Source organism: Athene cunicularia (genome assembly GCF_003259725.1).
Source record: "Athene cunicularia isolate RWA chromosome 19 unlocalized genomic scaffold, athCun1 chr19_part1, whole genome shotgun sequence".
Classification (NCBI taxonomy): Eukaryota; Metazoa; Chordata; class Aves; order Strigiformes; family Strigidae; genus Athene; species Athene cunicularia.
This window is the reverse complement of record NW_020799124.1, coordinates 4,552,865-4,566,464: the sequence shown is the minus strand read 5'-3', so window position 1 is coordinate 4,566,464 and position 13,600 is coordinate 4,552,865. Positions and strand designations below refer to the sequence as shown.

The 13,600-nt window shown below is 53.6% G+C and overlaps 1 protein-coding gene across 2 annotated transcripts in view; it reads left to right on the top strand.

Annotated features, from left to right (window-relative positions):
• Window positions 1–6: 6 nt before the first annotated feature.
• The window catches only part of ADORA2B (adenosine A2b receptor), a 20,332-nt gene continuing 6,738 nt past the window's right edge, over window positions 7–13,600 (top strand). Inside the window, exons 1-2 of one of the 2 annotated variants that reach the window (XM_026861524.1) lie at window positions 7–487; window positions 2,788–2,946. In XM_026861524.1, coding sequence (XP_026717325.1) covers window positions 159–487; window positions 2,788–2,946 — 488 coding nt within the window. In that variant the 5' untranslated portion in view covers window positions 7–158. The remainder of the gene's footprint in view (window positions 488–2,787; window positions 2,947–13,600) is intronic. The other variant, XM_026861525.1, reaches the window with a different exon arrangement.

The following is a 13,600-nucleotide window of genomic DNA, read 5'->3' as shown; positions in this document are numbered from 1 at the left end:
CCCCCCACGCCCCGGCGGGAGGCGGCGGAGAGCCCGGACATGGGTGTTTGTCTCCGGGAAGCGCTGCCCCGTGGCCTGTTGGTACCTGCGGGCGGGCGCCCGGGGGAAAGCACCGTCCTCTCCTGAGCGGTCGCGGCTCCTCGCCCCGGGCTCTCGCCATGGACACTATGAAAACCACCTACATCGTGCTGGAACTGATCATCGCTGTGCTGTCCATCGCCGGCAACGTCCTGGTCTGCTGGGCCGTGGCTATCAACAGCACCTTGAAGAACGCAACCAACTATTTCCTGGTGTCCCTGGCAGTGGCTGACGTCGCCGTGGGTTTGTTAGCCATCCCTTTCGCCATCACCATCAGCATCGGGTTCCAGGTGGATTTTCACAGCTGCCTCTTCTTCGCCTGCTTCGTGCTGGTGCTGACCCAAAGCTCTATTTTCAGCTTGCTGGCGGTGGCCATCGACAGGTACCTGGCTATTAAGATCCCACTGAGGTAAGAGACTGGAGTGGACGCAGGTAGCCACGCTCCCTGACGCAGGTAGCCACTGTCACCTTCCTTAGAGCGCGGGAGCTTCTAGTCCCTCCTGTTGCCGTAAGAGCTTTGCTACTCACAGGCGGTGATGAAAATAACAGAGATTTTGCACTCACTGGCTGCAGGATCGGGATCAGGTTTTTTCAGTGTCCTGCCTCTTGCTTCAAAATACACCCGGGAGCTCAGTTTCTTGAGGATGTTTGTTTTGGGAGGGTCAGTGGCTTCTGGGGGGGCTGTGCAGTGATGCAGCAGTGTGCTTGGGATGGTTGTAGCTAATCTATGTAGGTATTTATACAGCCCCCATGACTGTGGTGTCTGGGCATCTCCCAGGTAATTAAATATAGGAGCAACCACTCTTTCTCCTACTTCCCAGCCTATTAGAGAAGTCGTTCTGTAAGAGGTTCTTACAGGCTGTTCTGTAAGAGCTCTTCTCTCTTCCTGAGCTCAGGTCACAATACTTTCAGAAAGGCTGAAATTCACCTTAAACAGATCTTTGTGCATACTTCACATTTTCAGCTAGGACCGGAGTCTAACTAGGCTGTCTTCCAGTTTTTAGAGGGATATAACGAATGGACTGAAAGTGCCATTTACTGCACCTACAAATGCTGAAACCGTATTTCAGTGCTTGCCTACATACCTTTTCCTTCTGCATGCTTACCGTGAGAGAGAGTGTAGATCAGTAAATGTCAGAAGGTGTCAGCTCTGTGTGTACGCTGTGGAAGGAGAAAGCATTCGTGCATCAGACCTCAGAATTTTACAGTTTAGACTTTAATCCAAGTGCAGTATCAAAGACGTAAATCGGTTTCCTTCTAATTCATGGGACATTGCAATATAATAGGGAAAACTGTACTGAATATAATTTACAGGCACTTCACCAGTGAGTTGGTGCAGCATCTGTCATAAGCTTAAGTGCACCAAAACCCCGGCTTTGCATTACAAATGACCTGAGTCTCGCTCTCCTTCAGTGTTGTCCCACTGTTGTCCCACCCCGAGACTAAGACATCGATGGAGCCCCGCTGGGGAGCCCAGGGCTGCTCAGGGGACTGAGCAGAAGCAGAAGCTGTGGGAAAGCAGGGCAGGTCTGGCACAGGGACCTCAGCTGAACGGTGTAAACTGCAGCTTTCCGAGATTCTGCTCCTCTCTGATATCTCCCTTGCATGGGCGATGAATTCACCCTAAAATGACCTAAAAAAAAACCCCCTTCACCCTGTTCCAGCACCTTGCATCGGAGAACTCCCCTATGTTGGGCAAATATTAATTAGTCATCAGGCAGATGATAAAAACTGGTAGTGGAAATAGATGTCTGCACAGTGCTTGGAAATTCCACGGCCTGGGGTGAGCGGGAGCCGAGCTGCAGCCCTGGTCTGCGCAGGAGGGAGCGGGGCAGAGCCGTTCGGGCTGCCAGCACCTCCAGAACCAGCCGCTGACCGTCCCAGCCACCCGGCTGGCCTCGGAGACACACGCTGGCTCTGGGTAATCTTTGGTGACTCTTCCCTTAGTTCATTCGGGGCTTTCTTGGGGTGGGGGCTACTGGCAAAGCAGCAGCTACAGAAGCAGGCTGGATTTTTTTACGTTTCAGTCTAATCACAGCACTCTCCACAAGCAGGCTGTTCAGGCATGGCTACGACTCTTTTCCTTCGTACCACAAGTGAAGTTGAATCCTGTGAGATGGGGTTTTATTCTGCTGGAATCCGAGGAGAGAGTAGCAGGTCAGAAACACTCCGAGGGGATCATTTTCATGTTTGCAGAAGGGAAGTGGGTTTGCCAACTGACAAAATAGCAAGTTCTTCCCTCCATTCTCTCTCTCTTTTTTTTAACATTCCTAGTCTCTAGCAGGTTTCCTCGACTCTCCGTGAGGTCAGGTCATACACCTGTGTGGAATGAAATGCCAGGGCGGTTTTGCCTTGCTTCGGGATCCTCTCCTGGCATTGCTTTTTCACCCCGTCTTAGGCCAAATCTTTTATTCCATTTGCACAGACATCTTTGTTCCTAGGAGCACTTCTACCCAGACACATCCAGCCCCTTCAGCTCTAAATGGAGATCAAGGAGTCCCATCCTAGGCTGGAGTGTGAAATTTGGATTAAACTTGGTCTCGGCAGTGAGGCCCATTTTCATTGCTTTCAGAGGTGACCAGTGAGTAAAATGCCTTTAAAAGGACAGAGGTGTCTCACTGCTGGGAGCGCAGGGCAATGGACAGGTCATTGCTTCGGCAACAGAAGATTTATGGGCTGGTACTGAAAGACTGTTTTTTATTTGTACAGCCAACATCAAAAGAGGCTAGAGGAGGTTATAAAACTACACTGGCAAAACTCTGCTGCACTGGAGTTTTCCAACCAAGGCTTGGTTAGAGCTGTCTCGTCGGCGTCGTTACTCCCGAGGAGCAGCGAGGAGGGAGGAACTTGTCCAGCCACCCGCTCTAGGTAGATGCACGTGCTGTTTCTGGAAGGAGGTTTGTGCTGTGGAAAGGGAAAGCTGGTCATCAATTTGTAGGAATGGTGACCTTAGGAAAAATTTTTTTTCACTAGAACACTCGTTCTGGAGACCAGTGCAGAGGCTGGTAAGAGTCCATGCAGTATTAAATGTTTAAGAAAATGATTTGTACCCAGCCCTATCTAGCAATTACAATAAATAATGCAGTTGTTGCAGAGCAGACAAGTGTCCCTGTCGCATCCACCAGCTCCCTGTGGAAACCTCTGCAGGGACATTGAGAACTGAGTGTGCCATATTACTTAATACTATTTCAGGGCTCTTTAAGCACACTGAGAGGCTGGGCAGGCCTGCAGGCTGGGGGTGCACAGGAGAAGTTTGCATTACAGCCAGGCTAATAATGGATTTTTCAGTTCTGTGGCTGAACCAAAAAAATCCCATGGGGAAGAGGAAAATTGTTTCAGTCCAACTGAAACAGCAATGTTTGGAGGTTTCAGTGAAACAAAGCCATCCTGACCAACCTGGCAGATTTTTGTTTGAGTTACTTAGTCCTTCTGATGTTGCTGTGAAGTGGAGGTATCCTTGCTTGAAAGGAGCTAACAAATTCTCATCAATTCTCAGCAATTGCTGAACAAAAAAAAAAAAATAATCTTACAACATTTTAAAATGGTGTTTTAGAACCCTCCCTCTTCTGGCTAAAAATATTTGCTGAATTTGACCTGAAGCCATGAATTCTTTCTGTCTCTTGTAACTCTTTTTTTGTTTGTTTGTTTTTGACAAATTTACTGTTTGTGGAGAAGCCCCCGCCCATGCTGCCCGCTTCATGCTGCTGCTGCTCTGAGCCCTTCCTCGGGTCCCTTTTCCCCCGGCTGACACACCAGGGTGTCTGCAGACACGCTCTCACCCTGCCTTGCCTCCCGCACCCCTCCGGGACCCCGGTGCTTCCGAGCAGGCAGTGCTGCTGCCTGCATCTGCCCTCCCTGTGCTCCCCCATGTACACGGCACCATCCCTGCTCTCGTCTGCCAACCTGACACCTCCCACCCGCCCCCCAAAAACTGCTCTCTCCCCGCCCCCAGCGCTTCCTCCAAGTGGAAAAATCAAAGCCAGGCAATTGAGCATCTTTCAGCAGCAGTAAATCCATCCTGCAGAGTGTTTGGCACAAGAGCGGTGTTAGGCTTTTGCTCTCTGCCTTTCTCCAGGGTTGGATTTCACCCCACAGTCCCACAGCTGCGAGCCAAAGATTTGTAGGTGGAATAAAATATCTCCCTTTTATTTGCATTAACCAAAATCCTTTGGTGTGGCTAATAATCGTTAGGTACGGGTAGATGCCTGGAACAAATGTGTCAGGAATTAGGAAGGGAGAAGAGTATCTGTAGTTAGAGAGCAAAAGGAGAATCAAACACTCTGTGCAACATCAGACTGTGTGTGTGCCTGTAACCTGCACAACAGTGAGCGCTGCACTGCTGCTGCCTACCTGGCAAACACCCCAGCTGAGACCTGTGGAGGGAAAATCAGCCCCAACTCCCTGTGATTTGAGCTGGTCTGGTGCTTGTTCTTCCTCTCTGGATTTAGTTCTCTCCCATCTTCCATTTTATCCCTAGCAGAAGTGCAAGACTGATGTTCCCGGGCAGCTTTGCCATGCACTAGAACAGGGTATCCACGACCGTGCCCCCTCTCTTTCTGCACCTTGCTGAGCCCTCGCTGCAGCCAGAGCATCCGCGCTTGGACCACGATCTGCCCAGGGTGTTGCACTGCTGGTGCTGCCAGTCCTCCACGTGAGCTGCTGCCCCTTTTATCTGTGACATGATGAAGGCAACAGTCCAGCTGCTTTCTGCTGTCCTCATGGGGACAAATTCCGTTTGGATTGCTGTTGTTCTTATCTGATGCCTTTAGCTGTGCGGTGCCCTTTCTAGAGGTGGGTTGGCTGATGCTTTACAGCTGCTGGCCCTTGCTGTGCCCTGCTCCTGCAGAGGAGGGGGCTCCCTCCCTGTTCTCCAGCAAAGAATGGTTCCTGGATTTCGTAACAACTCTCACTTTGTTCCTCGGCAAAGCAAACTGGTGGGTATTTATGGCGGGTGGGAGGGCTGGAGCCACTGGGGAGGAGAGAAAATCCACTTCAGAGCCTTGGTCTTCACCTGCCATTTTCTGTGTGCCATCAACGACACACAGAATTGCAGCTGCTGTTCCTTCTTCTGCTCTTGCTTCATTTCCTTTATGAAGGGAAATCCTTGCCTTGCCTTTCATCTGAACTCCTAGGCGTGTTCATGTGTGGCTCACACATGCGGTGCCCGATCCTGAGACCCGAGCAGCACAGGGAGCACCGTTATTCCAGAGCGGTGGATGCTCTGCCTCTGCTGTCCGACCGTTGACTCTGCCTGCCCGAGGTTATCATCAACTCATAAACTTCATATGCAACAAACCTGGCAAACACGCTGAGTGCTGAGGGCAGGAGGGCTGCTGTGTTCGCTTGAGCAATGGAGCTGTCACTTTTTTGAGGAAGTTTGTGTCAGTCGAGCTCGACTCAGGGGCTGCAGTGGGGGGCTGGCAGCGCCTGCTGGCCTGGCTGTGGGTCTCACAGGGCCGCCTCTCGCGCTGGCCTTCAGGTGCAGCTGACTCTGGACACAGAAGCACAGTAAAAAAATCAGGAATAATCGCATGTGCCCTCATGACCATAAACCGGAGGAGGGAAATCACAGCTATTTTTAGTTGTGAGCTGCCTGGTTTCCTTAAAATGCGTATCCCAAATTTTTATATTTTTCCCCCACCTCGGGGGTGACTTCCTTCCCAAAAAGCAAAAGCCCTGACAGGAAGGGAACTAATTGTCTTTGAGACCTCTGCCCCTACACAGCTCTCACAGAAGCAGAGATGTCAGGGAGCAGGGGCTCAAAGCCTCGTTTCCAGGCTGAGGGCACTTGATCTCTGGGCTGAGCCAGAGCTTTGTGTTTAGGAGCTTTTTTCAGTTTTGGTCAACTCAATCTATAAAAAAAATACAGATTAATTTTTAGATGAAACAAAACAGCTTTTGAAATCCGGCAGAATTTTGTTTCAGAAGCCCTCTCTACTAAAAAAGGTATTAAACCAAAATAGTTTGACAGTGAACTGGTTTATTTTGCAGTTTAAAGTTTTTGCTTCGTTAATTAACTGGCTTGTTCTTGGGGGTTTTATGAATTCCCTGTTTGTCATAGTGATGAGCACAGACTGCAGAACTGAGCCTTTCAGGAGTGTTCTGCCCCAGCCTTTGGCTACACCAGGCAGTCACTACGCGGGGGGTGTTGGGGGTCCTGTTACTGTATTTGACCCACAAGATGCCAGGAATCAGTGACACCAGCTGTGCCTACAGATGTGTCAGCCCTTTCCCCTCCCCATCAGCTCTCGAGGCTTTGCAAGGTCCGGCAACGGGCTCACGGAATTTGTACGTGCCAGAGAATGGATTATCTCCTAATCCTATGAATGACATCGGGCCTGGGCCTGAGCCACAAATAACCTGTGAGTACGGCAGTGAGCGTGTGTCCGCGCCCTCGCCCTCACCCCTCGGTGCCGTGTGGGCACCGGCGTGTCACTGAGCACCCGTGGTGAGGACAGGACGGGCTCCTCCCGCTGCCGGAGCACGCTGGGACCGGGCGCAGGGGTGGTGCTGGGCTCGGGGCTGACAACACACGATCCACCAGCCCTTGGGTCAGGGCTCTGCGGGGAAGGTGGATGAGTAAGTAGCAGCTTGCTGGGGCTGGTGGATGGAGAGGTCAGCGGTTTGGGGCCTTTGGGAAGGGCTTGAGCACCCGTTTCATACAGAAAGTGATCCAGTAGAGATCTGCCATCTCCCCAGCCTTATCTGTTATCTGAGTGAGCAGGGCACTGGGTGCCTGGGAGGGGTAGCGGTCACACCACTGCTCTATACACAGGATCACACCCAAACAGCTCCCTCTGAATCATAGTTCCTATCTCACCTCTACCAGCTGCCTTTAACTCGGCTTCCCTGGGTGCTGCACATCTGAGGTCTGACTGCTCTGGGAGGTTTGGAATGACAAAAATTCTTAGCCCCAAGCACCACGAGGCAGATAACACACGGGCTTCAGAGCCCTGGAGGGAGGGTGGTGCTGAGGTAGAGCTCAGCTCCTCTCAGCCCTGCACAGTCCTGGGTAGGGAGAACCAGGCTTCTGTGCAACAGGACTCAGAAACACCCCGTGGAGCATGAAGGGCTGGTGTCGCTCACTCCTGCCTGCACACGGGTGTCTTGGGGCTGCTTATGTTTTGATGTCGCCGGTTGCTGGAGTGTGAGCTGAGCTCATTTCCTTCCTGTGCTCTGGGGGCTCTGCGCACCTCTGGGGTGTTCACAGCAGCGTGGGGCTGCGCAGCGTGGGCAGGGAGCCCACAGCTTGCCCTGCACCCTGCTTGTACCCCCCGTGTGTGTCTTAGTTCAGATTTCAGTCACCTTTTCTCACCTTGTCAGGGGCGCGAGTTGGCTGGGGCCGGCTTCTGCAGGCAGAAACCAGGGTAGCACATGCAAATTCCTGCCTGGCTGCGGGCTGCTGTGAAAGTGTGTGTGTGAGAAAAACAGTCACACATCCCCATCACAGGGCAGTCAGTGTTCAACCAGTGCACAGCTCTGCGGCCCCCTCCCAGTGCTCCCACAGCAGCCTGAGCTGCAGTTTCCCCTTCTCAATCCTCCAGGTTACCCACACACATGCCACCTGCAGGGTGCTTTGGGCCAAAGCTCTGCTCGCCTGCCTTTCTCCTTCCCGTGTTCCAGGTCCTGCAAAGCTGATGCCCTTCAGCCGTTCCACTGCCCTGAGCCAGTGCTGTGCCGGCAGGGGCAGGGCTGAGGTGCCAGCCTGGGGAGGGGTGTGCGGGGACAAACTGGTGGGAGGTGGGAGCTCTGAGGGCTGTAGAGAGCAGCCTTCACTCTTCCAGATGCTCTGCCTCCACCCCAGGGAAGGAATTGTTCACAGGAGGGATAAGCACAGTTATGGATATCTTGCTGAGAGGGTTTTAAGCCTGTAGGTGCTAGATAGTCCAAGCTCACGGGCTGCAGGCCCTGGCGTGGTTGTAGCCTGTAAGGGGTAGGCTGGGGTGTGCTGGCACAAGCGGGTACCCAGGGGTAGGGAACGCTCCCCCCCATAGGCCCAGCTCATCCCAAGAGGCATCGCCCTGGCTGGGTGTGAAGCACAAGTAGGTTTTGTCCATTTTTGTCCTGGGAAAAGTAATCTGAAGTCTTCATAACTGGGGAATAGTTAACCTGGGGCTGCAAACAGGTTTGCTTCTGCCAGGCAGACATCCCCCCATCCCACCTTCCTCTGGGAGCAGCTGCCGGCCAGTGTCCACCCAAGGGATCATCTTCACCCCGGGCGGCCTCATCCCGGTCTCCATGCTGCTCTTTGTGCCTTTCTCTGCCTCGCAGCTCTGTGACTCTGCTTCCCAGCAAGCAAACCCACAGCATGGCAGGTCTGGAGCAGCCCCTGAGAGCCTCTGATCACACACTGGGCTTGTCTTCTTCACTTACTAGTTCAAAATCATCTAGCTTTTATTTCAGACAAAGGCTGAAAATGTCATTCAATGCAAACAATGCAAGTCCTGGAGAAAGTTAAAGCCTTCCAGTCTTGAAATGCCTTTTAGTGATGCTCCAAACCTAAAACTGAAGCATTGCTTGCTGGTTACGTGCCTCAGGCAGGAATGGAAACCTGGCAAGACCCAGAGGTGAGCCGGCAAGGAGCCCTTGCCCCTCCTCACCCTGTGAGGGTGGGAGCCAAGGCAAGACTGGGTTCCCCCAGCGTCCAGGCTCGAAGCTCAGAGCAGCACCCACACACTGGCCTCCCTTTTCAAGACGAGCTTTGAGCAGCAGCCTGCAGCCGGTCTGGGTGTGAGGGCCGGGGGTTCTCCTGTCGTCACCCAGGGTGACACCGGCGCGGGGCCGCTCGCCTGGCACAGGCTGCTCCCCGGTGGGGGGGTGCTGCCCCCTGGGCTCCTGCTCTGGGCACCGGGAGCTGGGGAGAGCTGTTGCCCTGGGATCGCTCCCTTCTGCCCATTCAGCTTTTCCTGACAGGTTAGGGAGGGTGAGCGGGTTCGGGGGTGCCTCCATCCCCTGGAGCGGATGCGCAGGGGCTGAGCGGCTGCAGCTGCGCGGGTTTCCCGTGACAGCACGAGGGTGGGAGCGGGGCTGCTGCCAGCCAGGAGAGCTGGTGCTGAGCGATGCCTCCGGCCCCCCCGTAACCCCTGGGTGCTCACCTGAGCTGCGGGTGCTGGCAGGTTTGCAGGAACCCCTCCAGCGGAAGGCCAGGCGTGTGAGCGGGGGACGCTGCTGCTGTCCCCTGCACACAATAGGGACAGATGTGGGAGGAAGTGATTTGTCTAAAACTGGACTTAGGCAGACGCAGATGTCCTGCTTCCTCGCCTGATACCGTGACCGTTAATCAGATTTCTCACTCTCACCGCCAACTCCTTCCTGGTTAAAAAGGACAGCTTTTTCTTGTTTTCTTCTTGTTGGGTTTTTTTTTTTTTTCCCCCCTCTCTAAGGTGCAATTTATGATTCATTTAAAATGTCCTGCCAGGATATTTCAGCTGGTATGTGATCTTCATTCCACAGCTATGCATGGAGCAACGGTGCTTATTTCGTGCTGTTATAGCTAAAAAAAAAAAAAAGTGAGATGCAAAGTACAGCTGCAAGTAGATGACAAGGATACAATGCTTGGCAGCCAAATTGCTCTCTCCCCTTGTGAATGGAGGTGTCTGTGTATTTTCCTTCACACTTAAAATAGAAACATGTAAGTTATCACTGCTTGTTTGTATCGGAGCACCTGCATAGTCCGAGTTCTGCAAAGTCTCCATCTGCTCACCCCCCTGCATCCAGCAGCCTGGGCACGGGGCAGAACGGGGAGGGCAGTGGGGAGCAGAGGTCCCCGGGGGTCCCCCCACAGCTCTGGACATGGGGAGTGCGGAGAGGCCCCAGGCTGGCTGCAGCATCCCCTGCACAGCCACCACGCCTGTGTCTCCCCGCTGAGCCCATCAAACGTGCCCTCAGCACGAGACACCTGTTTGGAGTTTAAGCACTAAAATCGCTCATCGAAGGTTTGGCAGTGGGAGAACTGGCACGAGTGTTTTGAGCGGAGCGGTGTGACACCCTCCCCTCTGGCTGGGGCACAGGGACGTTGGTGTTGCTGCTGCTGAACCACAGCTCTGCTGACGGACACACGTCTGCCCGGCCCTGCTCTGCCGGCGAAGGGCCAGTGTAGACTGAGGTTGACCACAAAACATATTTAGAGCCTTGCCTAATTCCAAGGGCTCCCCTACACCAGCCCAGAGACTCCGAAGTTGCCAGGACAAGGGTTGGGACCCTCCCGGCTCTTCCCAGTTAAGGTTGCAGAGACATCCCTGTTCAAATGTTTGGACTAAGCAAGCCTGGGAGGATCCATCATGATATAAAATTTTCCTGCTGGAAAAATTAATGCTGCAGCTTCAGCATTGTATTACATACACAAGAGAAGCATTTAAACACCCGCTGTCCGTGTGCAGCTTTCACAAGCACAGCCTGGCAGCTCTGCAGCCTTTTGAGGGCTGCTGGCGGATGAGGCCTGACCGAGGGGGGGTGGATTTATCCTAACATCTTTTTTGTTGCTAGAAGCTGTATTTCAGCCAGCCTCAGGGATTTTAGTCAGCACCCAGCAAGGACAGGGGACAGCACCAACACCTGGGTGGGCAGACAGCCTGTTGCAGATGTCTGAAGAGTCACGACCCACAGCCAGAAACCAGCTGCAAGTCACCAGACTGTGAGGGAGGTGATGGAACTCAATTTTTGTGTCTCCAGCAGTGGCCCGCCAGCAGGCAGGATTGGGAAAGACTTTGGTAACGGGGCTGCCATGGTGAACAAATGTAAGGGGGTCGTGCCACTCTGGGGGTGACAGTCAAAGGGGTCACGTCCCACCTGCCTGCCCCTGGGCAGGGCAAGGGCTGTGTGGGCAAACCGGCACCACCGCACTGGGAGCACATGGTGGCAAGCGCTGACAGTTCCTCAGCTTGCAGATCACTCTTTTGTTCAGCAACATGTCTCAGATATTCAGTAAAACGAACTTTTGCTATTGGCTCCGCTCTTTTGGTAACCTGGGGGTTCTTTACTCAGTAATTTATTTAGCCGGGGCCCAGGCTGGCAGCATGGTCAGGGCCACCACCAGACTCCACCAAGCACCAGGAGAAGCGTGTGTGGCACCACCACGTTTTGACCCGTTCATCTCTGTGGGCTGCTTGAGGGTGGTGGGGGATTCTCCCACGTTCCTGCTTTCTGCAGCTAAATAATGTGGCCATAATGGTGCCCTTCCAGACGCCAGGCTGTGCTGCCTTCTGGCCCACATCTAATCACCCCAAAAGCTGAATTAAGCCTTGGCTGCTGCTGAACGCTCGTTTGACAGGAGCTCGGGGGCAGCAGTGCCTCTGCTTGGGTGATCTCCACGGGGTCCCTGGCGGGGTGGGTGGGAGCTGCCAGGTACGTGTAGGACATGACTCAGTCCCTGCCAGTCGGGAGCCACGCTGCTGCCCAGGAGAGGCTGGGCTGGCTGCAGGCTGGCAGCGCGTCCTGCGCTGCTCCAGCTGTGCTTAGCAATGCCTGCCTGGGTGTCTTGGCTGGTGTCCAGCTCTAGTAAATAGCAGTAGAAATGCGATGGGATCTGTTGGGAAAAAAAAAAAAAAACCAAACAAAAAAACCAACCCTGAGTATCCTACCAATCAGAAGCGTAGTGCCCGGAGAATGCAGAGAGCCTTCCTGCACCCCGTGCTACTGTACGGCTCTGTCGCTTTGGTGGTTGCCACGATGCTCTTCCAGAAAAACTGTGAACCTTGCTGAGCCATCGCAGGGGTAGAGGGGCCACAGGCGACAGTGCGTCTGCTGGGTGAAGGAAACCATCTCCAGTCCGTGGGGCAGCTCTCCTCCAGCCTCGGGGGCAGAGCGGTTGCTCGCTCTGTGGCCCGGTGGCTGGGCAGAGCTGTGTTGTGCCCTGGCTGAAGGCTCTGCCAGTGGCCCGTTCCGGTGATGGCACAGCAGGTACAGACCCGGCAGCCTGGCACTTGCATGCTGTGTCGCGTTTGCGTGGCAAGGCTTTGGTAGGTCCGACAGAGCCGATGCCAGCCAGCTCCAAGCCGGACCCGCCGCTGGCCAAGGCCGAGCCCGTCAGCGACGGTGGTAGCACCTCTGGGATAACGTGTTTAAGAAGTGGGGGAAAAACTGCACAACTGCAGCCAAAGAGAGAGAATATGTGAGAGAAACAACTGCAGAGACCCAAGGGCAGTGAGGAAGGAGGGAGGGCAGGAGGTGCTCCAGGTGCCAGAGCAGAGATTCCCCTGCGGCCCGTGGTGCAGCCCATGGCGAGGCAGCTGTGCCCTGCGCCCAGGGAGGTCACCGGGGGAGCAGAGACCCCCCCTGCAGCCCAGGGGGGACCCCATGCCGGAGCAGGAGGAGAGTGTGAGGAGTTCCCCCCTGAGGAGGAAGGAGCAGCAGAGACACCGGGTGATGAACTGACCATAACCCCCATCCCCATCCGCCTGCGCCGCTGGCAGGGACCAGGGAGAGAAAATTGGGAGTGAAGTTGAGCAAGAAGGGAGGGTGGGAGGAAGGTGTTAAGATTAGGTTTTACTTCTCATTGTCCTACTCTGATTTTGATTGGTAAGACATGAAACTAATTTTCCCCAAGTCGAGTCTGTTTTGCCCGTGACAGTAACCGGTGAGTGATCTCTCCCTGCTCTTATCTCGACCCACGAGCCTTTCGTTACATTTTCCCTCCCCTGGCCAGCTGAGGAGGGGAGCGATCGCGCGGCTTCGGTGGGCACCTGGCATCCAGCCCGGGTCAGCCCTCCACACACACCGGCGGGTCAGACCCACGTTGTAAAAGCATCTGGACTCTCCTTAAAGTATGTGACCTGCTGCAACCGGGGCTGTGTGCCTGGGAGACTGGTGGCAAGCACATAGCTGTGTATGCCAGGAGAACAGAAACCTGACCCAGTCTGTGATGGCAGCACAGTGCGGGTGGCACCGGGGCTGCTGCAGCATGTCCACCGCAGGGGCACTGGGTGGGAGCTGAGCTAATTACCTGCTTGATGATGATTGTGCCAGTAAAGAGACTTTGCCTGGCGGTGTAAAAGGAACTAATGCATTGCCAGGTTATTTAATCTCAATAAATCATTTTAAAATATTCAGCTGTTATTTACATTAAAGCAACATTTGATGCCTCTGGGCAGAAACATAGAGGAGATTCAATATTTGTTATACATTAATTGAGCAGACTTAGGTGAGTAAATTTACTTTAATAGTTTTTTTGCCTAATAATATTAAGCCTAAAAAAGAATGAAGGAGGGGTTTGCTGAAGCATTCAGAGCTGTGAAAAATCTGCTGGTTCCTCGCCGCCTGATCGTGTTTTGTAGTGCATAAGGAAGAAGCTGAGTCCCTGCACAGCTCTCTCACAGCCCCTGCCTGCTTTTGCTGATGGCGGGTTATGACGGGGGTGGCTCTGTCCCTGCCTGCTGCTCCCTAACAAGACTCTTCACACCTTGATCTGGTGACAGGCATTATTTTTAAGCACGTGCTGCTTAACTTGCTTACTCACACTTCAAGGCAATACAGGCAGTATCCCACCCAATAAGTGTATTAAGGTAATAATGAGGTAATTTAGTGG